Source organism: Podarcis filfolensis, assembly GCF_964270895.1.
Source record: "Podarcis filfolensis genome assembly, chromosome: 17".
Classification (NCBI taxonomy): domain Eukaryota; kingdom Metazoa; phylum Chordata; class Lepidosauria; order Squamata; family Lacertidae; genus Podarcis; species Podarcis filfolensis.
In genome coordinates this window covers 26,149,198-26,176,357 of record NC_139621.1, presented here as the reverse complement: position 1 = coordinate 26,176,357, position 27,160 = coordinate 26,149,198, and the positions used below count along the sequence as shown (strand labels likewise).

Below are 27,160 nucleotides of genomic sequence, written 5' to 3'. Positions count from 1 at the left end.
ACAAAAAGCTAAGGCTTTTTACACTACCTGTCTCAACTTCGAAACAATCTAAGTCAAGACACCCTTTCAGAATGCATTGGAATCATAAGTGTGTTTGGTTCCATATACACACAGATGGATTCACTGTCCAGATCGTCAAATGCGACAATGGGCTACACACGGCTACTGTGCCCACTAAACATGACCACCTTACTTTCTCTTCAGAGGAGGGAGACCTGGACTCAGCAATACAGATCACCTCTGCAGGTGGCAGTGGTGTAGTATGGATGGGGTCACAGAGATAATTGCCCTGCATGCAAAATTCTTAGTGGTGCAAAATTTCAAAAGAAAACAAGAAGAAAGTAGTAATAATAAATAAAGAATAGTGTGGCCTTGCCCTCACAGAGAAAATCTCCCAGTGCCCACATGGGCAGACTGAGGAACAGATCTGGGTGGTGGCCGGTTGCTAGAACGTCTTCTGCATGGGTTTTAGAAAGATACCCGCTCCTGGCCAATCCCCTGTCCCACACTCCATGGGGCGCCGCAACTGCCACTAGGGTAGGTCGCTGAGGTATTGCCCCTTTGTTCCAGCCTATCGGGCAGTGTCAAGGATACTTGCCTTGCCCCGGGCACTAGCAACCCATGTTACACGACTGCACGGTAGTGAGAGTCGGAGGTATGTTAACTCTTCTCTCTCTCTCTCTCTCTCTCTCTCTCTCTCTCACACACACACACACACACACAACTCTCAAGCACAGATCAGTAGCCAGGCCTCCGTGCTACATGTACTTAAAATGGCCATGACCTTCTTCTAAAACATGAAACCCAATCCATATGGACTGTAGCAAGAGCACTTTTCAATACACAATGCAAACTGTACGATTGCCTCTGTTCAAAGCTTTGCCCCTTCAGCCTGATAAACAACAGCTTCTACTCCAACTGCAAAGAAAGGAGCTCCTAGTATCTTGCCAATTGTGCCCTGCTGCCTGCAACAGGCTTTTTTTAGGAAGAAAAAAAATCATACAGGAGGATATTGAAACCGAGAGAGCAAGCATTAAGGTGTTTGATTTCAGAAGTGAACACAGCCAACATTACAATCTAAGTTTCGTTTTCTCATCAACAATACAATCTATTGAAGTGCACGCATGTCCTCTTAACATCCAATTTCTGCATGGAGAAAATTGTAAGACATTCAGTTTGTTACGTGAGCCTTTATGATAGAATGGGAACTCAAAGCAAAACACCTTATCCATTCAATAAAAATTAGACTTGTTATGTCTGTGTTTCAGAAAACATTTTTCTTTCTTTCACTCACAGATTCCAGTTACTTGTGATCTTGGAAACAGACAATCCAGTGCACAATCTCTCATTTATTTTAGAGCTTGCGGATTCTCCATGATGTCAAAATTGGAAGGCGATGTTTTGGGAGATCAAAAGAGATTGAGAGCTGGTAGACTGCCTTGGAAGGTGGCAAGTCACTGGAAGTGTCTAAGCAAAAGCTGGACAGCCATGTGTCAGGGATATTATATTGCAGATCCTGGATTGAGTAAGTGGGGTTGGAATGGATGGCCTCTAAGCATCCCTCCCAGTGATCATGTCTCTATCATAAACCCTGTTAGACACAGCCCATACTTCTTATTCCTTCCAAGGTATTAAGTTACATGCTGGCAATTTCCATGTTTCTATAGATTCTTGATCCCACAAGTTGACACAAAATCAAAGTATTGCTTGATACTTTTGAACACCACCAGTTCTGGAACCTTTGCTAATCCAAATGAGAAATAACTCCAAACTATTGTACACGTATCTACAGAGAGGTAGCAATTCCTTTCCCCAAACTAGCTGCTGCTAATAAAAAGACTGTTTCTAAGTATTAATTGCTAACATCTATTTTCAAAACAGAGTCTTGGTTGCATCCATTGAGTGTTTATTGGAACAGATGGCAAGTGCCAGGGATTTAAAAAATAAAAAATAACACATGTAAAAAAATAAATGCACAAAATTGCTCATTGTCACTCCCCAGCACAAATGGGGGGAAAACTTGTAAAGCTGAGTAAAATCCCCTTAGTACTTTAAAAAAGGCAGTCTCCACTCTGTCAAATAATTAGCACTTATTTAGTGCCTTTTAGAGTCAACAGCTTCATATGCAATTTCAATATCCCTTCTAGTCCCTTTGCAAGGTAATTTAGTATTATCCACTTGTTAAAAATGAGGGATACAATGGTACCTCGGGTTACAAACACCTCAGGTTACAAACACTTCGGGCTACAGACTCTGCTAACCCAGAAGTAGTACCTCAGGTTATGAACTTTACCTCAGGATGAGAACAGAAATCGCGTGGCGGCGGCAGCAGGAGGCCCCATTAGCTAAAGTAGTACCTCAGGTTAAGAATGGTTTCAGGTTAAGAACGGCCCCCTGGAACGAATTAAGTTTGTAACCAGAGGTACCACTGTACTGAGAGGTAGCGGCTAGAAAGTTCATGGCAGACATGGAATTTGAACCAAAGGTTTGTCAGTTCATAGCTCAATCTCCCAGCCACAATACTAGGTCTCCACACATAATGGTACATACACAGTCATCCTAATGAAAGGCAGGGGAAAGAAAACGGTCGCTTGTTGTGAGAGGTTTCTCTTCAGCTACACTCCCCTCAGACATGTTTAAGAACAGTTTCACTGGCTGATTTTTTGTTTGTTTGTTTCTTTTTAATGAAAGCCCAAGGTGAGAAGGATAAATTTGGTGAGACTTGGGGGTCACTATGAAACAACATCCATCACATGGCAAACACTAGCATTCAAAAAATGCAGAAAAGGTTCGATTTTATTATTATTATTATTAAGAAAAGATTAATAGTTTCATGTACAGACTTTGGGAGGCACAGAACACCCCACACAACTTCCCCCATCCCCAGTAAATGGCTCAAAGGCTCTGGAACCTAACTGCCTACATGCCATAGCCAAAAGACCACCTCTGAAATATTCTGCAGGTTTCCTGTGCATTGTACCAAGACCATACCAACTTTTGCCCTGTAGACCTGACTTTCCCATCCACAAAGCCCAAGTTAATTCAAAGAGACCTTTGAGAATCCAGCAAGAGTCTTCTGTCAGCCAAATTCCCTTTCCACATATGGAGGGTGGGAGGAGGGGGGAGAAATCCAACAGAATTTGAAGAGTGAACACCTGCAATTTCATGGTCAACCACTCCTTACTAAACTAACAAGAAAAAGGAAGGACAATAACGATGTGTTGGCACCTTGCATTTTAAAGAGTCCTTTATTATTATCATTGTAATTATCATCACCATCATCATTATTATTGTAGTGTTCCTTGTATCAACTTCATTCAATATAAAGCGGTCCAAAAGGAGAAAAGTCCCTGTAGTTTCTTTGCCGTCAGCCAAGGATCGTGAGTAGGAGCATTCAAGGCCAACTCGGATGGTTTAATAAAAAGGTGGCACAAAAAATGTACAGTTTCAAACTTTTTTCAAGTTGGATCAGTCCCGAGGTTCAGCACAGGTAGTTGTTCCTCCAGGGGGTGGGTTAGGGAAACCCAAATCTGACACCAAGTCGTGCATAGTGTATCTCCAGTATGTTTAGTGGTACCGTCACTTGGTCAGAAGTCCGTGGTGCAGGGAGGAAAAGGGTGGGGGAAGATGCGGTTTCTTATTTGGTCTCAGGCTTGTCTTGCAAAAGTGGTATAATAGATTCCCACGCCGTAAGGCACTGTTTGAAACAAAGACACAGAACGGCAAACCCATCAGAGCTTCCATTTAAAACCAGCCACTCCCAGAAGCCCCTAAAGAAAGGACATTGCGGTTGAGAGAGGTGCTCTTTCAGGTACCCAGGGGCCTGCGGTGAAATGTTTCACAGGGGAACAGAGGGGGCCAGAGGCACCACCTTGCAAGCGTGGTGGATAGGGGCGTCCTGATGTCACACTCGTGAGCATCGCACCTTCCTTCCTAAGCTGGGCAGAAGCTTCCTGGCCTTTGGGAAGGAGGCCCCCATCAGGGAATAGCCTAGTCCCCTCAGTCCACTGACAACACACCACTGCCTGGGCCTCAAACCACTGAGAGCTTTGTATCCCTCTGCACCTTGAACTGGGCCTAGTAGCTCACTGGCAGGGAATGCTGCTCTTTCAAGACCAGTGAAACATGCACCATTGTGCAGCGTTGCTTACCAAAATTGCAGCAGCTGCAATTTTATTTTTTTCAAAACTGTTTTCATTGACAGATTTTACTCGATGACGGAGGTACATATAATGTCTCTGTTTACAATTCGTAGAGTCCTATCTACAGGTCAGTTACATTCGGTGTGAGACGCTGCTATCGTGGGCATTTTGAGGTTGTGGGGAGAGAGAGGTGGGAGAAAGAAGGGGAAACAATGATTTCTCTCTCTCTTTTTGCACTTTATGCATTGTGGTTTTTGTGTCAGTGTCACATGGACAGGTTATTCATCTATGCATTTATTATGTTTCCTTGGTGGTGAGAGGGATTGGGGAGCCCAGGGCATATTAGTAGGTTGCATTCGGTTGATGGCAGTTGCATTTTAGACAACCTTTAGGACGGTGGTACATGCTAATCAGAAAGTGTTATGAGAATTCAGAGACAGATTCCAGCCAGGCAAAAACACTCGAGGAGGATATGGAGCAAGGCTGGCGAGGGATGTGGCCTGAGGAAAGAGGTCAGAGTGGCCTAGAGAGCTACATTTTGCCCCTCCATTTAGTCCCCCATCCCGGTACGAGAACATTCCACATAAATAGTGACAGTGTGAAAAAGCTAAAACTCGATGGTGGTAAGCAAGAAGCGCGCGCCTCTAAGGCATTCAGCTCTGCTAAACTCTTGTTATCGGGAGGTTCCACTGTCTTTTCACTACATAACAGCGACAACCTTAGAGATTACCTTCTCGTAATATTGGATGTTTTTGTCTGCCATTCCCATCAACAGCTGCCGAAAGTCTTGGCGCTTGTTGTTCTGCCACCGGTCCATATCTGCCTTCAGGTCTGCGTTGAAGCATTCCACACGGTCCTGACACTTTTCGACCTCAGTGGGAACCTGGGGAGAGAGCGAGAAAAAGGAATCCCCCAATGCTGTTGCAGACACAAGTTAAGGGATTTTCTTGGACCAGAAGTCCTTTTATTATTTTATTAATTTTCTCAACAAACAATCATTACACTGAAAAGGAAAACACAAAATAAAACAATTAAAACATCTATATTCATTCTTAATATTAATCCATATTTTGGGATTCGTCGAATCCCCTGACTTCCCTCCACTCCCTCCACTTGTTCCTTTGTGTTATTTTCATTTGTGCATGTCAACATTATTATTATTTATTATTTTACTATTATTATGTTATCCTTCTTTAGTTTTTTATTTCTTTTCCTCTCGTTTTCTCTTTCTTTACGTTTCTCTTTTCCTTGCCTTTTCTTCCTACTTGGTTCTCTTTTAGACTAAGTAGCTGTTTTATCTCAGTAAATTATAAAAAAGATACTATGTAATGGGTATGTATTTTTGTATTTCTTTGAAAAAGTATCAATTATTATTTATTTTTTTAAAGAAAAAGAAGGCACCATATTTGCTTTCCCAGACTTAAGCCCTTGGGTGTTCAGCTTCGGGAAACAATCATTTGAGACGGGAGCGACGGGGGTCTGAATGCACCCCTTGCATCAGCCACTCCCCAATGCCACCCATGCATTGGGGGTACACCTGTACCAGGGTAGCTGGGTGAAAATGCCTAGGCTGTCCCTGTGAGCTGCAATGCAAAGGAGTCTTTAGGGTTGTGGCTCACAGGCAGTGTCAATGTTGCATCTGGGAGATTGCCATGCTGCAGACCCACCTCCTAATGCAGGAGTAGCTTGGGGGGGGGGGTTAGGTACAGGAGTGCACGCAGGGCAGATGTGCCTTGGTATCCTGCATCATGTAATTATAGTCACATGACACTTAACACCCGAATAGGGTGTTAATGCTGGCAGTTATGGAGTAGCACGGGTGGACCAGCATCTTGGACAAGTGTCAAGGGCTAACGTTTTTATTCCCAATAATCTACACTGGCTCCCAGTATATTTCTGAGCACAATTCAAAGTGTCAATGCTGAAGTTTAAAGCCTTGAACAGCCTCGGCCCTGTATACCTGAAGGAGCATCTCCACCCACATCGTTCAACCCGGACACTGAGGTCCAGCGCCAAGGGCCTTCTGGTGGTTCCCTCACTGTGAGAAACGAAGTTACAGGGAACCAGGCAGAGGGCCTTCTTGGTGGTGGCACCCACCCTGTGGAACACCCTTTGTGTCAAGGAAATAAAGAACTACACCACCTTTAGAAGACATATGAACACAGCCCTGTAGCAGGCAGGAAGTTTTTGATGTTTGAGGTTTTATTATGTGTCTCTGTGTTGGAAACTGCCCAGAATGGCTGGGGCAACCCAACCAGAGGGGCTAGGTGTAAATAAATTATATTATTATTATTATTATTATTATTATTATTATTATTATTCCAAAGCCATATTTCCTTTCAGCTTTCAGCTAGGGAGACAACAAGAGATCTTTGTATAGCCAGTGACGTTGTGGCTACACAATGCAATGAATTTGGACCAGACTCACCTTGCTTCAGATTTCCCCCAACACAGCTACAGAATTCACTGGCTAGCCTTGGACCAGCCTTTCAGTCTACTCTAACTTACTTCACAGGACTGTTCCAAGGTTAAAACACAGTTCCTAATACACACTGTCCTGAATACATTTGAAGAGCAGTGGAGCACAGATGAGATAAATCCAGAGCTTAAATTGTTAATTGTTCTATTAGCTTAAACAGAAGACGAAGTGGAAAGGCTCTAACTGGCAAAGCAAACCTATTAGTTGTCACTGCTTTCAAATAAAATTGCATTAATTAAAGGAGGCTGTGCCTAAGATGAAAAGAAAAAGATTAACTTCAAAGTGAATTAGTATAATTACTAATTTTTAAAGCTTTTAAATATTGGTGGCACGGTGGAAAAGGCCTCTGCTGCTTATTCATCAGTTAAGGAATCAATGTGCATTCAAGCACCAGCACTAAGGTAACAGCTTCTATTCTCCAGAAATATAGTGACAAACGTAGTTACCCCACTAATGGATATCTCAATTCAATCTATGTGAAAGAACCGTAACATAGGTTCTTTCATAAAACCTTAAATTGAGACCAGAAATGGAAAACCTATGGTCTTCCAGATGTTGTTGATCTCCAACACCTGTCCGCCCCAGCCAGCATGGCCAACGGTCAAGGGTGATGGGTGCTCCAGTCCAAAATTCAGAAGGCCACAGGTTTCTCATACCTGCCCAAAAGCCAGCCAACACATGCTGTGAGATAAACCAAAGCTGGTTGACGGGAAAGTATAATTTACACAAGCAATGAATATCAATAATTATTGATCAAATCTGCGTATATATTTTATTACACCTTGTCACAATTAAAAGCATCAGACCACCAATTGGCCAACCTGGGGTATTCAATTGGTTGTGGTACTGGGCAGTTTTGTTTCCTTGTGTCCCGAGGACCTCTCCTACCCAAACAAATGATCTTTTCCTCACCAAAGATCAAGTCCAAGAATCCAGTTTGCAGTCCAATAAATTGCTTTTTAGTCACCAGTATTTACTGCCCTTTTCAACATTCCACAAAACCTTTTTAATCCTGCTGAAGACAATGCAGTGGGAGACTGAGCTGTCCAAGAGCGGTTCCAAAGAGGACTAACCTTAGGGCGGTCTTCTCTTTTTAAGACCACAGCTTCCAGTTTGGCTTCATATTCTGCTTGAACTTGATCTCTTTTCTTCAACACATTCTTAAGGGGAGGAGGAAACAGACAGGATGCAATCAGAGGAGATGCAAGGGTTATGTACACACACACACACACACATATTCATATGAACTTGAGCCTGTTACCCCAAGCCAGCTGTAATCCACTTGAAACCAGCACTACTTAGGTGTCAGCAGTGGAAGTCTATTGGCTTGGAAAGGGTGATGGCAGTTACATTGTCTTCTTGCATTAGACCAGCTATGGGAAACCTATGGCCCTCCAGCTGTTGATGAATCACAACTCCCATTGGCCAAGCTGGTTGGGGGCTGATGGGAGTTGTAGTTCAGCAACAGTTGGGGTCCACAGATCACCAGTTGGGAACCACTGTTCTAGAAGGTCAGAAATGAAGGTCCAGGTTCATTTCCTGGCTGCTGGGGGGCAGGTTCAGTAGCCAGCAATGGGGAGAGCATTCTCCTAGTGTTGCGACCCTACCTGCTTGCGCAGTGTCTTCCCAGAGTGGTACATGCCCTGGTCATCTCCCACTTGGACTACTGCAATGTGCTCTACGTGGGGCTACCTTTGAAGGTGAACCAGAAACTACAACTAAACCAGAATGCGGCAGCTAGACTGGTGACTGGGAGTGGTCGCCAAGACCATAGAACACCAGTCCTGAAAGACCTACATTGGCTCCCAGCACATCTCTGAGCACAATTCAAAGTGTGGGTGCTGACCTTTAAAGCCCTAAACAGCCTCGGCCCAGTATACCTGAAGGAGCGTCTCCACCCCCATCGTTCAGCCCGGAAACTGAGGTCCAAATCTGAGGGCCTTCTGGCAGTTCATTCACTGCAAGAAGGGAAGTTAAAGGGAAACAGGCAGAGGACCCTATCTGTAGTGGCGCCCGCCCTATGGAATGCCCTCCCATCAGATGTCAAGGAAATAAACAACCACAGTGGACCCTCAGGTTATGTTACCTTTAGGTAACGTAACGTTGTCGACTTTTCAGGGTACGTAAGAACCCCCGGAACAAATTAAGTTTGTATCCAGAGGGTCCACTGTATCTGACTTTTAGAAAACATCTGAAGGCAGCCCCGTTTACGGAATTTTTTAATGTTTGATGTTTTATTGTATTTTTAATATTTTGTTGGAAGCTGCCCAGATGGGCAGGGTATAAATATTATTATTATTATTATTATTATTATTATTATTATTATTATTATTAGTCTTCCAGATTGCAGAGGTAGACTGGAAGGATCACGACTATTTGAGTCAGTGAAACAATCCTTATTTCAGTGCAAGATCATCATCATCTCCCTTCAGAAGGGATAGGGAATCTTGGATAGTATTTGCAACACAATGGCTTGGTTGTGAAAAAGTTCAAAGTCATTACTCAGCTATGAAGCTCACACATTTTAAGCCCCTTTCAAGAACAGCAGGACAGAGATCAGAAATCATTTCATCCCGGCAAAACAAATTTGGCAGGACTACAGAATGCAGCTCAAAAACTTACAAGCTACAATCATTTTCAGCCTCGAGCAAATCCTTGCTCTCATAGCAGTGTAAATCTTTTGTAAAAATTAACTACTGGTCCCCCCCCCCACACACCCAAGCACTACAAACTGTATTAGTACCTGCAAAACATTTGATTACAGCAAGGCACTCTATTTAAAGCTACCTATCCCCCAAACTAAATACTTAGCTTTGAGATATCAAGCACACCTCCTGAAAGCAATTCTGAATGGCTGGTGCTCTCAGGTTTGCTACCTACCTCAAAACTCTAAAGATCTGGTAAGGGTAAGATCTAGCAAGCAACATATGAATCAGATCGCATATACAGGCAGCCCTGTCTAGCAGCTTTCACTGAAATGGTTCCAAGAGGCTTTGCGGTTACAAGGTTTGGTTTTATTGGCTTGTGGGCAGGAGAGGCTTCAGCAAATGTGCAGAACAACTTGTTAATTGCCCATCAAAACCCATTTCACCCAGTTATGCTTTTCAGCAATAAATTTCATTGGAAACAATTTATATAAAGGCAGCGGAAGGAAACCGTTTTTAAAAAGCACTTTTTCATTCATGTGAGCCAGCAAATTGCAGGGCAACAAATAAAGGGCAGCTATTTCACAGCCCTTTTTTGACATCCTATCTGACAATGACATCCCTAACCCAAACGGAACTTTTCAGTACTCCAGTGATGCCAAAGTCTTTGTTCAAATGATGGGACCATTCTGATCAGATACATTAACTACAGGGGATGTTTTTAGCTGTTCTGTGTGCAAATCTGACACTGAAAAGGCAGGCAGGCAGGTAAACCTAGTGTTGAAGTTTCTTTAAACCTGGCCATAATAGCACCTACCAATTTTGTGATCCATTCAACAGCTGAAAGATAAGCACTTATCTGCTGATGTGATCCAATAACTTAGGATGTGTGACACCTGCATCATGCATGCTTTCTGCAGTTTAAAAGGCACAGCTTTATTTGCTCTGGGAGAATCACAGTGATGTGCAACTTTGTCCTATAGTTATTAGAGAGGTAGATAAGCCCTTCCAATGGAACAGGTATTTCTGCTTTGGTGCAGGTATGCAAAAATGCTAATAAACTAGTTGCCTTCGGCTAAAAGAAATCTGCCTGCAGAATATGTGGAGATTCAAACTTACGGTTTAATCATTAATATATTGCATTCAAAAGGCACATGGCTAGCAAACAGACAGGTCTGGGACAATACATATTTGTTTGCCAACAGAAAGAAAAGGTGAAGAATGATTACGTCAGTTTCTGGAGAAAGAGGATTGATGTTGCCTTCTCTAGAGTCCTACACAGGTGATGTGCTGCCCTCGTGTGATTACGCATAGGGGAGATGAGTTTCACTGGCTCTGCCCCCCATATTTTATGTCCTCATCACCCAGTCCCACTGCCATCCACACTTGGAAGTGGAAAGGTCTTGAACAGGGATGCTGTTCTATGAATGTATGTTCCTCAGTTTAGAACTTTGACTACACAGGAAGTCTACACTTCAGAATTCTCCTCCAAGGAGGCAAGGCTGGCGAGAGCAGGAGCAAGCAAACACATCCCTGCACTTTCCCTCAGACTATGGTAACGGCATGAGGGCAGAACGCCTGTATAGGGCTTAATTTATTGTCTCCCACCCCATCCCGTACCACTGAATGCTAGCTCAATATTCCACCCCATTAATGGAAAAGAAGCATGCTCAAGTCCATCTCAAGTTATATGCAGACCTCTATTTTTAATCACACACACAAAATTCACAGGTTCTCTTCAAAAGTTAACCTCCAAGATATGATTAAAGGGGACTGGCTGATATAGGCTCAAATTTACTAGTGATTAATATTCTGCATTTCCCAGAGTTCTTTGGGGGACGCCACGACTGTTTAAAAGTGCTTTGATACTGCTTTAAATGCATAGTGCAGATGAGGCCTTCCCCTGGATGCAACCTGCGCTTAAGCAAACCTTCCTTTCTTTTTATATTTTTAAAACACGTTCGCAGTACTTCCTAGTTTCTTCTCTCTCTTTTTAAGTTGCATAAAATATCAGGGGGGCAAAAAGTTCTCCGTTTAAAAACGGAGTTTGTGTTTTGACCTGGGCCAAGGACTTTAGCCATTTCTTACAGTAAAGAATACAGAAAATTAAAAAGCTCTTGGAAAAAAACCCCGATGGTTACATATTATTCATTATATGTTGTTCTACAAGAAGAAAAATTGAAGCCGATGCATTAATACAATGGTAGGGGATTTCTTAAAGCTGCACAAAGTTGTAATTTCTCAAGGGACTTGAGACGGCAGCTGACTGCTGCACCCACATGAGAATTCATCTGCATACTTTCAGCTGCTCAGGCATATATATATATAAAAGCCCAACCGTTAACTCCATTTACCTAATATCAAAACATTCCACGGGGAACTGTTTGTACTAACTGTGCCCAGAATGCTTTATATCATCTCAACAGTTCCTACTCCTGCTTTTCTTTTCTTGTAAAAGCAAGTCAGCATGAAAATGATACATAGCAGGCCCTGAGGCCCTTCGCACAGCTTATATATCATAATTGGTGCATCAGAGAGACACATTTGGGCAACCCCTTTCATACAGGGGCCACATGCGACTTCTCAAAGCAGTGAAGGCTGCATCATGATGGTTATCAATTACAAGGCATGGGGATATGCAGGCTTGCAGAAGAAGGTAATGTCCCATCTTCATGGCTAATCAGTCCCCATAAAACCTGGAAGCAGCCTGTTACACCCAGTGTTCAAAACTCCCATTGTTCTAGGCGTGTTTTGCGACAGGGAATTTCATTACTGCACGCAGTTTTTGAGCTTTGGGCACAGTAATGTGCCTAAGATTTCAGATTAAAGCTGCGGAGTGGAAGGAAAGGAGGACTTTTTTCTGCCTCCCTACCTCCAGCTAATCTCTTAAGAATATTAGGGGAGTGGGGGCAGGGGAAGGACTAGACCATGTGAAAAATGAACATCATCTTTTAGCTGCAGCTCATTCGTTTTCAGCTTTGTATTCTTGTTATTAAAAAAAGCACAGCCGGACATTCCGTTGTTGCACCCATAACCTAGGTTTAAGGTGCCATTTAGCTTCTAGCTTTCCTAACTCAGTTTCTAACACTGGTTACACCTATTTAAAATCCTGCAGACAGCTAGCACCGCCATGGATACACACGGACACAGGTATACCCTGAAAGTAAGGATTTTCAAGTATTTGGTATGCTAGCGAACTCACCTGTCATCTATGGGGACTACGCATTGCCCCCCCCCCGCTAACCATGCGTAGTCAGAACTGAGAGGCAGTACCTGCAACCTGCCTTCCATCCCACACCTAGAAAAAAGATTATTACATCTTCTACCCTCAATCACAGCTAAGGGTTCACTGGCACCAACATTACTACTACGTAATGTGGTCGTACCCAGATTCATCATGGTTAGGGCTAGCAAAGTGTGGCAGTAAGTCAGGATCTGAAGAACTGCAGGATGAAATCAATTTCAGAGGCTATGTTGAAGGAACCCTAAGTTAAGAACACTGGTGGAATCCAACATCACACTATGGCAATCAGCTTGCCAGACAGGACATTCCTGCCTCCCCTTCCCCAACACGCTGTTCTGGATGGAGTTTCTATAAGTTGTCAGTGTGTGTGTCCCAGGCCACAGAGAGGTTAGGCTGGCCTCAACTAGAGCCAGGGCTTTTTCGGCTGTGGCTCCTATCTGGTGGAACGCTCTGTCACAAGAGACTAGGGCCCTGAGGGACTTGACATCTTTCCGCCGGGCCTGCAAGACAGAGCTGTTCCACCAGGCCTTTGGCCAGGGCGCAGCCTGACTCCCTCCTTTGGCAATCTTCACAGAACTCTAGCCCAATGGTTGCCATCATTTTGAGTTGAATTAATTTTATAATGAAATGTTTTTAGAATGTTGTACTGTTTTATTGTTGTTAGCCGCCCTGAGCCCGGCTTCGGCTGGGGAGGGCGGGATATAAATAAAATTTATTATTATTTATTATTATTATTATACCTTCAATTTAACCCAGTAGCAAAGCAGCAACCAGAGGAGTTCTTTCAGTATCCATGTTACATGGTCCTAACTGGCTGAACCATTCAATAGCCAGAAAGATGAAGTCAAATGTCTGCCATATTAAAAGAGAGGTGAGATTTGTTCCAGGGAAGGAAGCACATCATTTCTGGGAATAGTTCTGACTTTGCTAACCAGGATTAGCAGGAAGCCAGCGTTACATCTGCATGAGCTCCATGATTTTGAAAGCTTGGGATACTTTATCTATCATCTATCTATCTATCTATCTATCTATCTAATTTCTGGAACCATTTTGTGTCAAAATGACAGCAGCAGGTAGAAGAGGCCACAGAGAGATCTTCTGAAGGGGCTGCAGTAGTTTTATGCCCACAAAATGTCCACACGCTGGCATTTCTGGGAAAGCTGTTTTCCTAGATGCAAACATCTGCCTGCCACAAATCCCATGTTACCTTCATGGACTCCGAGTACAGCATATACTCTCTTAGGACAGGAAGAAAGTCTTCGGTCATGTCTTCGCTCAGTTCCTCGAGTGCCGTACAGCAATTCCCAATGCAGGCAGATACTCCTTCAAGAGGCTCCGACAGCTCTTTCTCTAACCCACTCCAGGTTGAGTAAACAGGACCATACTCTCGGAGCTCCACAAGGTATTCTGCAAGAGAACGATGCTATGAAAATAAAAGGCAGGCAAGTTCTGGTTTCTGGGTTTTGAGAAAGCGCCAGAGGGTTTGTGTGTTTGTTTTTAAAGTCACCAAGCCTAACTTTCAGATCAGAAACTTCTCGTGATAAGGAAAATACCAATAATAAAAGTGTCAGAACCTACAAAGGAAGGTCTAGGACCTTTGGGTAATTGTTACAACTTAAGATGCAGGAGGTCAAAGAACGACAAAGGAATTTAGCCATTCTGAATGCACACTCAATACATTTTTAATTCCCCTTTTTCAATTATATTTTATTAAGTTTCACCATTTTAAACATATACAATCCAAAAACAATTTCATCTCTTCTCAGATTTATCAACTTCCCCATTTTCCCATGAAGTTGTTGTTTCCCACCTTCTGCTGCACTATCTATTAAATCATAACCACAATAGTGTTTGTGGCAGAATGGACATCTTTTTCGGACTACTAAATGAAATATTATAGTATGATGAACTCAGGTTTTGAGCTATGAGCAACAGAAGTAATTATATTTTTGATTCCATATGCAACACATATTCTGAAAATGGGTATACTGGGGATGGGAACCTATGGCTTCCCAGACATAGCCAGGCTATAATCCCCATTATGCTTGACCACCAGCCACTTTGGCTCAGCTGATGGGAATTGGGAGTCCAAGCATTTTCTAGGGGGCCACAGGTTCCCCCAGCGCTGGCATCCAGACTTTGCTAGCGGAGCAAGAATTAGAGTTCTAAAGAAAAGCTGCACATACTACTCACCTACTTCCTCCTTGATAATTCGCTGTGCTATTCTGTCAATGGTTCCAAGCTTCAGAGAAAAAGTATCTAGGTAGTCACCAATGGCAGCAAACTCCACCGGTCGACTTCTGAGTTTATAGCTTCCTGTGACATATTTTACCGATTCTCCCATCTTAGAAAGCAAGGCCATTCCCTGCTTTTTATAAGCATGAAGATCCTATGGGCGACAAGAGCAGCCGATTTTAGATTCTCTTTATGTCTTCCAAATACAGTTGTACCTTGGAAGCTGAACGCCTTGGGAGTCAAACATTTTGGCTCCTGAATACCGCAGCAAACCTGGAAGTGAGTGTTCCAGTTTGCGAACGTTCTTTGTAACACGAACATCCGATGCAGCTTCCTGAAGCCAATTCGAAGCCGCGCCTCGGTTTCTGAATGTTCTGGAAGTCAAAAAGACTTCTGGAACTGATTCCGTTCAACTTCTGAGGTACCACTGTATTCGTTCAACAACGAATTTGGGGAAAGTAGAGTTTCAGTCTATTCTATTCTGAGGACCGCACAGAGTTACAGGCCCTTACAACCTGTGTTAATGCTCCAAAACTCCCATTAAGGAGAGTTGTTTTTTGTTTATTCCGAAATAAAAACAACTGCAGAAGCTACACTCTTAGGGCTGTGCCGAACTTAGGCCTCATCTGCATTAGTGGTGATGTATAACAACAACCAAGGGACGCGGGTGGCGCTGTGGGTTAAACCACAGAGTCTAGGACTTGCCGATCAGAAGGTTGGCAGCTCGAATCCCCGCGACGGGGTGAGCTCCTGTTGCTCGGTCCCTGCTCCTGCCAACCTAGCAGTTCAAAAGCACATCAAAGTGCAAGTAGATAAACAGGTACCGCTCTGGCGGGAAGGTAAACGATGTTTCTGTGCGCTGCTCTGGTTGGCCAGAAGCAGCTTTGTCATGCTAGCCACATGACCCGGAAGCTGTACGCCGGCTCCCTCGGCCAATAAAGCGAGATGAGTGCCACAACCCCAGAGTCGGTCACAACTGGACCTAATGGTCAGGAGTCCCTTTACCTTTTATAACAACAACCAGAATGCAAGCAGCAGAAGTCACACCACTGCAGTAACATTACACAAAGTAGATATTTATAACAGGTGAGGGAAGGAGGAAGAGAAACTTGGTGACTCTCTACCACAACATGTGGGGGCGGCTGCCACGTTAGATGACTTTCTTGTGGGCTTCTCAAATAAATCTGTTTAATCATTGAGGGAAACTGAATTCTAGAGTAGACAAGCCTTTGGTCTGCTCACAGTAGGATATCTTATTTCTGTTTGCTTCTCCCACCCACCCACAGCTCAGTCTTCTCTCTTTCTTGAAAGCAAACCTCTCAGTTTCCCCTGTATCCAATCTCTGTCCCAGCTGTTTGTTTGTTTGCTTTTATATACTGCCCCATACCCGGAGGTCTCAGGGCGCTTCACAGAATAAAAACAAAATATAAAACCACAAAATACATAATCAAAATAAAAACAACAACTGAATAAACCTCCCCCCCCAAAAAAAACCCCACATTTTAAAAGGGCATAGGATGTCAATCAAATCAACCAAAGGCCTGGTTGAAAAGGAATGTTTTTGCCTTGTGCCTAAAGGTGTATAATAGGGACGTAAAAGGTGAAAAATAGGGACGCGGGTGGCGCTGTGGTGTGAACCACAGAGCCTTGGGCTTCCTGGTTGGAAGGTCGGCGGTTCGATTCCCTGCAACAGGGTGAGCTCCTGTTGCTCAGTCCCAGCTCCTGCCAACCTAGCAGTTCGAAAGCACGTCAAAGTGCAAGTAGATAAATAGGTACCACCCCGGTGGGAAGGTAAACGGCATTTCTGTGCACTGCTCTGGTTTTACCAGAAGCGGCTTAGTCATGATGCCCACATGACCCAAAAAAACTGTCTGCGGACAAACGTCGGCTCCCTTGACCAGTAAAGCAAGATGATCGCCGCAACCCCAGAGTCGTTTGCGACTGGACTTAACTGTCAGGGGTCCTTTACCTTTAAAGGTGTATAATGAAGACACTAGATTCTATTGTGCTCTTTCAAATGCTAAGCTTAAGGCATACTGAAAAAGATATACCATATTTTTCCGTCTATAAGACTCCCCCATTGATAAGATGCCCCCTATTTTGGGGGGCTGAGATTTAAGAAAATGGGGGGAGATGTATCTGAGTATAAGATGCCCCCTAATTTTTGACATTATTTTTAGGGGGGAAACCTAGTCTTATACACGGAAAAATACGGTAACTGTCAAATACTGGCACCCAAAGTAGCTGTATAACATGAGTGGTTATCGCACGAATTTGATGGTGCTATTTAAAAGCATGTTTAACATTGATAAGCAATATTTCATCAGATTCTAAACAAAGGTTTCCACCTCTAAACACATCCATTTAAACACAGTTCTGCACGGGTTCACTTTACTTACTTTGGCAGTAAGAAACACATGAAAGTGTTCGTTAAAAGAAAGCACGGGATGATCAGCAATCCTTTTCAAAAATTTATCCAAGGCCTTCCTCCTCGTCTCAACAAATTCTTCTGAAAAGCGATCAACAACTCCTTTGACCACAAATTTCTCTGGGAGAGGCTGGAAGGGAACAGGAAAAAATCTTAGGAGCTTAGAAGGACAAGAAAATCTCTATCCTCAAGCTTTGATGTTTTAGAAAACATGCACATTCAAGTTTTTCTTCCACTACAATAGTAAACAGAAGTTTTTAAAAAAAAAAAACACGAAGCAAATACTTTGTAACAGTATTTTCATAGTTCATCAGTGTACCGAGAGAGTTGGAGAGCACAGCACAGATGCTATGAGACATCACTGGGCCAGAAGAAACTGCTGACTTGCACCTTTTCACCTAAAAATAAGTTTAAGCAGTAATTGTTTCTGAAGGGAAGTCAAAGTAGTCTTCACCCATTCAGAGGAAGCTTTTTTGAAAGATGGGTTTTTGAAGCTTTGCTGACTCCGAATGCATTCTGAGTAACGTCATGTTGTTAGAGAGATCTAATGAAATAATATGCAGAATAAACCCACTTAAGTCAGTGGGCTTAAGTATTTTAGGTCCATTGAATTCAATGGGTCTACAGTGGGTACAATAAATGTTTGATATCAACCAGTGAACCCAAATTAGGCAAACATGGAGCACAAACACACACAACCCAAAAGTGTTGGCCAGGTAGCTTCTAGTGGCTTGTTATCTGTGCAAGTCCCTCCCAAACATATTTTTTGGAGCATCATACCAGCAGACAATTCAGGAAGAACTGAGAAACATTTTTTTTGTGATGGGGCAGATTTTTGAATCTTAGCCCACAAGAAGTGAGTGAGGGTTCTACATCAGAAAAGGTACTGTTGATCTAACATGCTGTTTCAGTAAATTTTTATCTGTTATTGTGGACTGTTTTCTGTTTTTATTAAATGCTACACACAATACTTCTGAAAAATAAAGAGGTTTTTAAAAATTAAAAGATACCACCACATAAATGCCATAATGGATGTATAATCTACACACATTATGATATTAGTGTAAAAATTAGCTATTAGTGATTTTTTTAAAAAATCATGTTTTTGTTCTCATTGAAGAAGTCAAGTTTAGCCAGAGTACAGTTTCTAAGGCTCAGAAAACAGTGCAAGTAAGCAGCTGTAATGCAGACCTATAACGTCAGAATATATGAAGTATAAATTAGTTCAGACAGGAATGTTTTGGAGTGTTCTGTTTTGCATTTCCCCAACAAAATATTTGAGGCAAGCATTTTCTTTATCTCTCTTTCATTCTAAACACACCTCAAATCCATTACTGCTGAAAAAGCAGAAATGTGCACTTCTTATAAGTGCATTATTTATTCCAACAAATAGTGGCCCCGACTTACTACCTACGGGAATGAGATGAGTGGGTTGAGATTCCTCCAGTTTATTCCTGAGCCAGTCAAAATCCTGGTATCTTCGGCGCATGGAATACTCTGGCAAGTCAAACTCTGCACGTGTGGTCTAAGAATAAAAATGAAACGAAAGGGGGAAAGCGAGCAAGAGAAATCAGACAGGGCAAGTAAAAATATATATGCTTAAGTCTCTAGTCTTTGCATTCTCCGTATTATTATTAATTTTCTTTTACCAAACGTTGACTTCTTTACTGGCTTGAAGCCAGTACCTCAAGCCGAGCCATTCAAGCATTAGCAAAGAAACAAATTTTATTTTCACATGCCTCTGGCAACTTAAGATGCACAACCTGGGAATCAACTCAATATTGAACTTGGAGAAGTGCCCCTATTTTGAAAGCTCTTTTATTAAAGCTTGGGGGGAAGCAATATACAAAAGTTAACATCAAATATCAAGCATTTTTTAAAGACATAAAAACTAAGGGACAGAAAATAAAGAGGAGGGAAGGGAAGGACTTACTGGGCAAGTGTGTGATACCGTATTTTTCGCTCGATAACACGCACCTGACCATAACACGCACATCGTTTTTAGAGGAGGAAAACAAGGGAAAAAACATTCTGAATGAAACAGTGGATGTATCATTTTTGTGCTTCATGCTGTGGCCACAGACATGTGATCTGATGGTGAATTTGGGGTGACCCAATGCAAAAATCCTGAGAATCCCTGTGGATCCATGCTTTGTAACCACGTTTTTGCACCATTGCAGCCCCAGGCAACAGTGGGTGTGTGATTTTGGGGGGGGCAGGCTGTAGCCATGGACATGCTATGTGCTCTGATGGTGAATTTGGGGTGACCCAATGCAAAGATCCTGAGGATCCATGTGGATCCATGCTTTTTAACCACATTTTAAGTGGGGAAGGAAGGAAAAATACAGAATGGACAAGGAGCACGAGAGGGGTGTGCAGAGAAGCAGCTGGCTAAGAATGCAGGAGAGGGGTATAACGGGAGGGAGGAAAGGAAGGCAAAAGTTTTCCCTCACCTACCCACCCAAGCCAGCCAGCTCGCTCTCTCTCTCTCTCTCTCTCTCTCTCTCTCTCTCTCCCTCCTGCATGTTTTCAGCCGCACCGGAGCACAGAGACGACACTCTGCTTTCCCCTCTGCTTGCCTGGAGGGGAGGGGCTTTCCCTGCTCTTTGTTCTGTTTGAGCAAACACAGCAAGGAAACAGAGGAGGGTGGGCAGTAAGACCCTGAGGCAGAATGCAGGAAAGCAGCCACTTCCTCTTTTCAGGTTTCCCTTCTCCGAGACGCGCGATTTGATTTTTGCCTGATTTTTTTTGCCATTTGGCTCCAGGGACCACACATTCGCTCAATAACACGCACAGACATTTCCCCTTCCTTTTTAGGAGAAAAAATCTGCGTGTTATAGAGGGAAAAATACGGTAGATATGTCAACTTTTCGTTATTTGAATGGAACATTCCTTGAGGAGTGGGAAATGTAAAAGATAACCTTAACATAGTAACTGAGCCTATGAATTTTTTTTATCTTTGATGGATGCGTTCCCTTTCTTTGTTCTGGAAAATTAACACTTAGGGTTGTATCCCAACGAAGCTGTATCGTTTTAGCACAAGAACTTTCCCTGCGCAATGGGAATTCCTCTCCTTGCTTCCCCTCTTACCATCTCTGTGTCCGACACTAAATTTGTGCTTTGCTGGGGAAAACAAGAGCCAGCACATTGGAAAAAACAAAGCAAACCCACACACACACCACTGTCTCTTCGTGTTAATCTTGTTTCTATACCAATGGTTCTATCCAACAGCAGTCACATTTGGACTTAACCCATTAAAATTAAAAGACATCACTCACTTAGGTCCTTTAATTTCAGGAGGATTCTACTGAGTAAAACCTAGTTGGATACAACTGAAATCGAAGCATTTCGCCCATAGTGGAGACTGCAGTTTTTCAGGATAGATGGCAGCAAACCTGCTTCCCCCATTGTTCTACCATCAAACTGGGAGGAATTGTTCAAAACGAAGGGAAGAATTTATATGGGAAGATTTCTGAGGTGAATGCCAAGATTCTCTACTCTCTCTTGCTTATGCACACAACGCCATCAAAAAACAAGCATACATTGCTTGTGAGTTTCAGAGGCATTATCCGATACAAGGCACTGGTACTCATTTCACACAGAAGTATACAAGCAACAGAAATATTCATGAAGAGGGAGAATCGCATTCCACAAACTACAAATGAATGCAAGACCTTTGAACACCAGCAATGGCAGCACGACCTGGAAAATTCTTACATTCTTGTGGCAAGAAGAGGGGAGAGTGAAATAAGTTGTGTGCTCTCAACCATAGACACCCATAGCCCATGCCTATGAGAGAAAATTCTCTAAGCTAGTGAGTCACAAAAACTGTGGAACTTAGAAGTCAAAGAACTATCTTCAGCAAGAAACACAGCTCTGCAAATGTTATTAACCACACAATACAAAGCAAGTTCTCAGCGCTATGAGAAAGCCAAGTGGGTTTAATAAAGCAGATGACTAAAGCTCTCCCCAGGGGTTCCTTGAAACTAGGAAGAAATCTGGAGATCTAACAGAATTTTTTAACACTTGTCACTTTAGACATTGGATTTTCCAGAGAAGCCATGACAGCTAAAGGCATACAATACAGATATTAAGCCATAAAGTGGGCATGACAGCTTCCTTTGATGCAATGTGCTAACCCATCCTAACTTGAATGGGTGAGAGGAGAGGCCTGTCACAAAGTATTTGGAAGTAGATGTGGGCTACACACAATATCACTGTGCACGTGTGCACACACAAACACACACGGCCCCAGTCTCAAATAAGGCATATGAACAAGAAAGGCGATTCCAATTAAACAAAGAACTTTCTGACAGTAAGAGCTGTTTGACAGTGGAACGGTCTCCCTCAGGAGGTGGTGGGCTCTCCTTCCTTGGAGGTTTTTAAGCAGAGGTCAGGTGGCCATCTGCCACGGATGCTTTAGCTGAGATTTCTGCATTGCAAGGGGTTGGCCAAATGACCCCCCCTCTGTATCCCTTCTGACAGTTCTATGATTCTATGAACCACAAATGAGGTGTGAGCTCCAACTGCATATGAATCAATATGGCTAACCTGATTCAAAAATACCCACCCACCCCACTCACACACGAAAATAAACTTCAACACAGCCAGTCACAAACAAGCAACCGCACCCTAGGCCAACCCCAATTTCTCTCACCACCAAAGGAACACAAGCGAATAGCAGAGAGAACCTGCACAAACAGCGCTGACACAAAACCCCACACATACATTAAGCAAAATAGAAATATCGCCTCCCACCCCCACCCACCATGGCCCCCTCCACCTCTTCTCCCCTTTTTTCTTCCTAATGTAACTTGAAAAGAGACATTGTGCATACCTTTGTAAACCAAGAAAACTTTAATAAAAGAAAAGAAAAACTTTAATAAAAGAAAAGAAAAAGAAAAAACCCCAAAAAAATGAAATGAAAAAGTGTGAGCTTACTGTGTAAAGCCAGTTGTGCAAAATAACCTTGAATGGGGTGGGTTTCATAAGGCGATCAATACAGAGGGAAAAGAGAAATATCCTGCAGGAAACACTTGATGTAGCAGTACATCTCAACCATGCTGCTTAGCAGTTCATGTCACACAACCCACTTATCCTTGGTAATGCTACAGAACAGTAGAATGCTGCCTATTTGCAGTTTGCATTCCATGAGATAGAAATTGCTTCAGCAATAGCAAGGTTACAAGCAGAAAAGCTACTTAACTCATATGCTTAAAGGCACTTCAAACATTAAAGATGGGCCACTGAAAAAATGTTCTCTAGGAAAATGCCTCCATTCAAGGCTCTTTACGTCTGTTCGTCATATAAATATGTATTAGGGCTGAGCGATATCTGGTTTTCAGCATCGTGATATATCACCAGCTAAACACTGTGATATACTGATATATCATGTCTGAAATAAGGATTGAGCTATATGGCATTGGCTGATTTTTCCCACATTGTGAGTTTTGCATAGCATACAAACACATGCATCAGGATTTGCAATATATTGCCACATCAAAAATCATGAAACTGATACCATGATATGGACACCAAACTGGTTTTGGACAATATATTGATATATTGCCCAGCCCTACTAGTGCCTGAACATTCTGCTACAGAAGAAGAGTGTCTCTACTCAGTGAGGTCTCATCCATGCACAAAAGCTTCCAGCTACTAATCTAGAAGAAGTGGGATGTGGGTGGCACTGTGGGTTAAACCACAGAGCCTAGGGCTTGCCGATCAGAAGGTCAGCGGTTCGAATCCCCGCAACGAGGTGAGCTCCCATTGCTCGGTCCCTGCTTCTGTCAACCTAGCAGTTCGAAAGCACGTCAAAGTGCAAGTAGATAAATAGGTACCTCTCCGGCAGGAAGGTAAACAGCATTTCCGTGTGCTGCTCTGGTTCGCCACAAGCAGCTTAGTCATGCTGGCCACATGACCCTGAAGCTGTACGCCAGCTCTCTTGGCCAATAAAGCGAGATGAGCGCTGCAACCCCAGAGTCGTCCGTGACTGGACCTAACAGTCAGGGGTCCCTTTACCCTTTACCTTTACTAGTCTAGAAAACTAGTCTAGACCTGAAACAAAACAGAGAACAGAACTGAAAGCCACAATGCACAGGGAGTAAGCTACATTGTATTACCTTGGTTGTGACCCTGTACGTGATATAAGTCTCCATCGTACAGACATGTTTCTTGGGGTCATCAACAGTGACAAAGAGGTCTCTCATCTCCCCATCCAAGTCATCATCCAGCTGCAGTCTGTTCAGAAGTGAGGAAGAAGAGGCTGGGCTTGAAGTGTCTACAGGAGTACCATTGGGCAGACTGAGGTCCTGGAAAAAAAGCAAAATGGCAGGTGTGAAGGAGGAGGAGGGAAACCAGCAGCAAAAAGAATCCATTTCTGATTTTTAAAAGCATCACCCACAAAGGCAGACTGGGTAAGTGGTTCAAAAAAATTCATTTTGCTGAACCCCCCATGCTTGACTAGCAATACTTAGCATGTATATGCTTCATTGTTCAGTGCTGTAGAGAATGAGGCTCCTAATCCCAGGGTTGTGGGTTCGAGCCTCACATGGGGCAAATAATTCCTGCATTGCAGGGGGTTGGACTAGATGACCCTCAAGGTCCCTTCCAACTCCACAATTCTATGATTCTATGAAATCATAGAATTGTTGTGATCCTTACAATGACTCCCCACAACAGACTGAGGCAAGTGAGTTCATATTGGAGGAGAGTCAAACTATGTACTGCCTGCTTTGAACCACTACACTATGCTATACAGTGGTACCTCTGGATGCAAACGGGATCCTTTCCGGAGCCCCGTTCGCATCCAGAAGCAAATGCAACCCGCGTCCATGCATGCGTGGGTCGTGATTTGCCGCTTCCGCGCATGCGCATGGCGCCATTTTGACCGTCTGCACATGCGCGAGCGGCAAAACCCAGAAGTAGCGAGCTCCGTTACTTCCGGGTCGCCGCAGCGTGCAACCCGAAAATACTTATCCCGAAGCTACTTCAACCCGAGGTATGACTGTACAGAAGTTCACAAAAACAAAACCCAGGTTTTTTAGGTACTCAGTTCTTGCAGCCCCTTTTTTATGGCCTTCCACCATAGCTGGGAAAAGTATCTGGATTTTCAGAATGCAGTATATTTCACCAAGTCCTGCTGTAGTATTTGCTGCCGCCCATTCTTAAATTCCACAAGCCTAGCATTAAGTCTTTCGAGCTCTGTTTGCTGAATTGAAGCCAGCATTTTTGAGAAAGCACTTCAGTATTCCCTGGACACATCCAAAAACGCATTTTATAGCCACGAATGCAAGCAGCACCCTCTCTGAAGTACTCTGAGTGTGTGTGTCAGATCTTTCATGCTGAAGAGCAAAGGCAGCCAATATCGTGCCCACCATATGTTGCTGAACTCCGACTCCCATCAGTCTCAATCACCATGGCAAATGGGGTGGGGCATGAAGGGAGTTGTAGTCCAGAAACATCTGGAGCAGTGCTGGATTTACATATAAGCTAAACAAGCTATAGCTTAGGGCCCCACTCTCTTGGGCCCCCCCCCAAAAAAATTAAAGCAAAAAAACAAGAGGATGTACATTTCCAAAATGTAAGATAAAAAACAAATAAAATAAAACCTACATACAGCAACAGTGTTTTGTGTTGTGTGGGCTCCTATGATGTAAGTAATGGGCCCCGCCTGCTAGCCTGCTCCCTAAAATATCACTGGTTTGCTCATTTCTATATATAGGGTGCCAACATTCTGCATGGACTGGTTGCATGGCAACATGGGCAAATGGCTTTAGATACCTATTAGGTCCATAAATTTCCATATAGCATATATTCAACACACACACAAAAAGTGGCAATTTGTTGTTGACAAAGGACAGCTGGACATATAAAGGGCTTCAGTAGCTTAGGGTCTCATCAAACCTAAATCCGGCCCTGATCTGGAGGGTACCAAGATAACTACCCCTCCTGCAGGTTCATTGCAAGATGCTAAATCATGGTGTCTCTCCTCTGTGCTACCTACTTGTGTACAAGTTAAGTTGTGAACCTCGACATCTTTGGCATCTTTATCAGTATCACCCACAAAAGTTTCTGCAATTCACTCTTCTGCGACAGGAACTCCCAGGTTCCACCCCACAGCAAAACCTTTATGTTATAGAAGTTCAGAAGCACAAGTTCTTTGAGACACAACAGCTCCAGAGCAAAACACACTTACGAGAGAGTAAGCCCCTTTGAGCACAGGCCTTCTGAGTAAACAAGCTGAAGACCCAGTACTCAGTAGTCAATTTTTTATTAAACTTTAAAATCTTGACATATATATTCCAGATTCCAAATTTGGTATACATGTCCCTTTAAACTTTTGGCTTCCTGCCTTTCCCTCCGAGATGTTCTTAATCCCATCCCATTTACACGCTGCATTCTAATAAACATTTCTCCAAAGACACATTCTTCTGTTTCATATATAACCTTCTACCGTTGCTCCTATTTCAAATCCTGCTCGCGATTTGCAGTATGTTTACAGCAAAAAAAACAAGAAAGATTCTGAAGCCAGTTGTTATTTAAATTAAGCTACCCAAGGTTCAAATGAGGACGAGAGAAAAAAGCCTCACCAAGTTATGTATTCTTGGAACACACACACACACACACAAAAAGATGGTCTTTGCTAAACAATAAACCACAAGATAAACTCTGAGGACAGCAGATGCTTATCACTCATGTATTTATAGGCTGTGTTCATGCAATCCCTATTAATGAGTGTGCAGTTTTTCTCTGCCACAAACTACCCTCGTGCTTGGTTTTCCACAAAATAAATGCCCTGAACTACAGGAAACACTTGATCAGAAGCTACCATGTCATTCAAACTTTTCCATTTGTGAACTTAAAGTCCTGCAAATTTTGAATTCTAATTTTAAAACTTGCTGAATCAAAATGCACAACTGACATTTAAAATGGCTATATTTCATCAAGTGAAGGTGAGTTATAGAATTATGCATCTTGCATTGAATTGCACTGTTCGTAGTTTATTTCAGTACCAGTTACTTGGGGGGGGCTGCACCTTCCCCCCCAAAGTAGGAGAAAGCCATACTTGGTCTGCTATTGGAGTCGCAGTGCTCTCTATATTAATTTAGTAAGAGGGTAACATTACCACCCCATTTTGGACAAACATGCGTGATTCAGATTTGACCCAACACTTCTTAGCAGTCAACTGAAGGTGGTGTTTTTTCTTTAATATTAATGAATTATTGGACCTGCTTGTAGAATTTGGGTGTTTTCTAAGTACAGTGCATGCTTGGGTTGCGAACGTGATCCATGTAGGAGGCACGTTCGCAACCCGCAGCATTCGCAACCCGCAGCGCCGCGTCTGCGCATGCTCAGGTTGCGATTCAGTGTTCCTCCACATGCGCGAGCGCCGAAACCCGGAAGTAACTCGTTCTGATACTTCTGGGTTCAGCACGGTGCGCAACCTGAAGCGTCTGTAACCCGAGGTATGACTGTAATAAATGGCATAACTACATAGAACTGCATGGGGAGTACAAAAGGATTATTCTTCATGTCTCAAAACACATACCTAGATTTTTTTCCTGGCTCTTGCAAAAGCTAGAATTATCTGAAAAAACACAAGTTGTTTACAGAAAACGAGACAAGATAGAGATGCATGAAAGTATTTGTTATCAGAACATGGAGTGTTGTGGCAACAGGAATGGGAAGGAGTTCAACTGGTCTTTTCTGACTTTTATTTCCCTGTATTTCTCTTCTATAAATGCCAGCTCATCTGAGAATTTATGAATGATGCAGATGTGCTGCTGTGATATAAAGGTAAAGGTAAAGGTAAAGGTACCCCTGCCCGTATGGGCCAGTCGTGACCAACTCTGGGGTTGCGGGCCCATCTCGCTTAAGAGGTCGGGGGCCAGCACTGTCCGAGGACACTTCCAGGTCACGTGGCCAGCGTGACGAAGCTGCTCTGGCGAGCCTGCACCAGCACAGCACACGGAAACGCCGTTTACC

General features: G+C 43.2%; 1 protein-coding gene across 1 annotated transcript in view; it reads right to left on the bottom strand.

Moving 5' to 3' along the window:
* Positions 1-3,229: 3,229 nt before the first annotated feature.
* Positions 3,230-27,160, bottom strand: part of SNX30 (sorting nexin family member 30) — a 40,903-nt gene continuing 16,972 nt past the window's right edge. Inside the window, exons 2-9 of the mRNA XM_083593647.1 lie at positions 23,296-23,484; positions 18,588-18,698; positions 17,145-17,303; positions 14,704-14,899; positions 13,718-13,917; positions 7,695-7,781; positions 4,873-5,025; positions 3,230-3,697 (exon numbers count right to left, since the gene is read on the bottom strand). Coding sequence (XP_083449773.1) covers positions 3,638-3,697; positions 4,873-5,025; positions 7,695-7,781; positions 13,718-13,917; positions 14,704-14,899; positions 17,145-17,303; positions 18,588-18,698; positions 23,296-23,484 — 1,155 coding nt within the window. The 3' untranslated portion in view covers positions 3,230-3,637. The remainder of the gene's footprint in view (positions 3,698-4,872; positions 5,026-7,694; positions 7,782-13,717; positions 13,918-14,703; positions 14,900-17,144; positions 17,304-18,587; positions 18,699-23,295; positions 23,485-27,160) is intronic.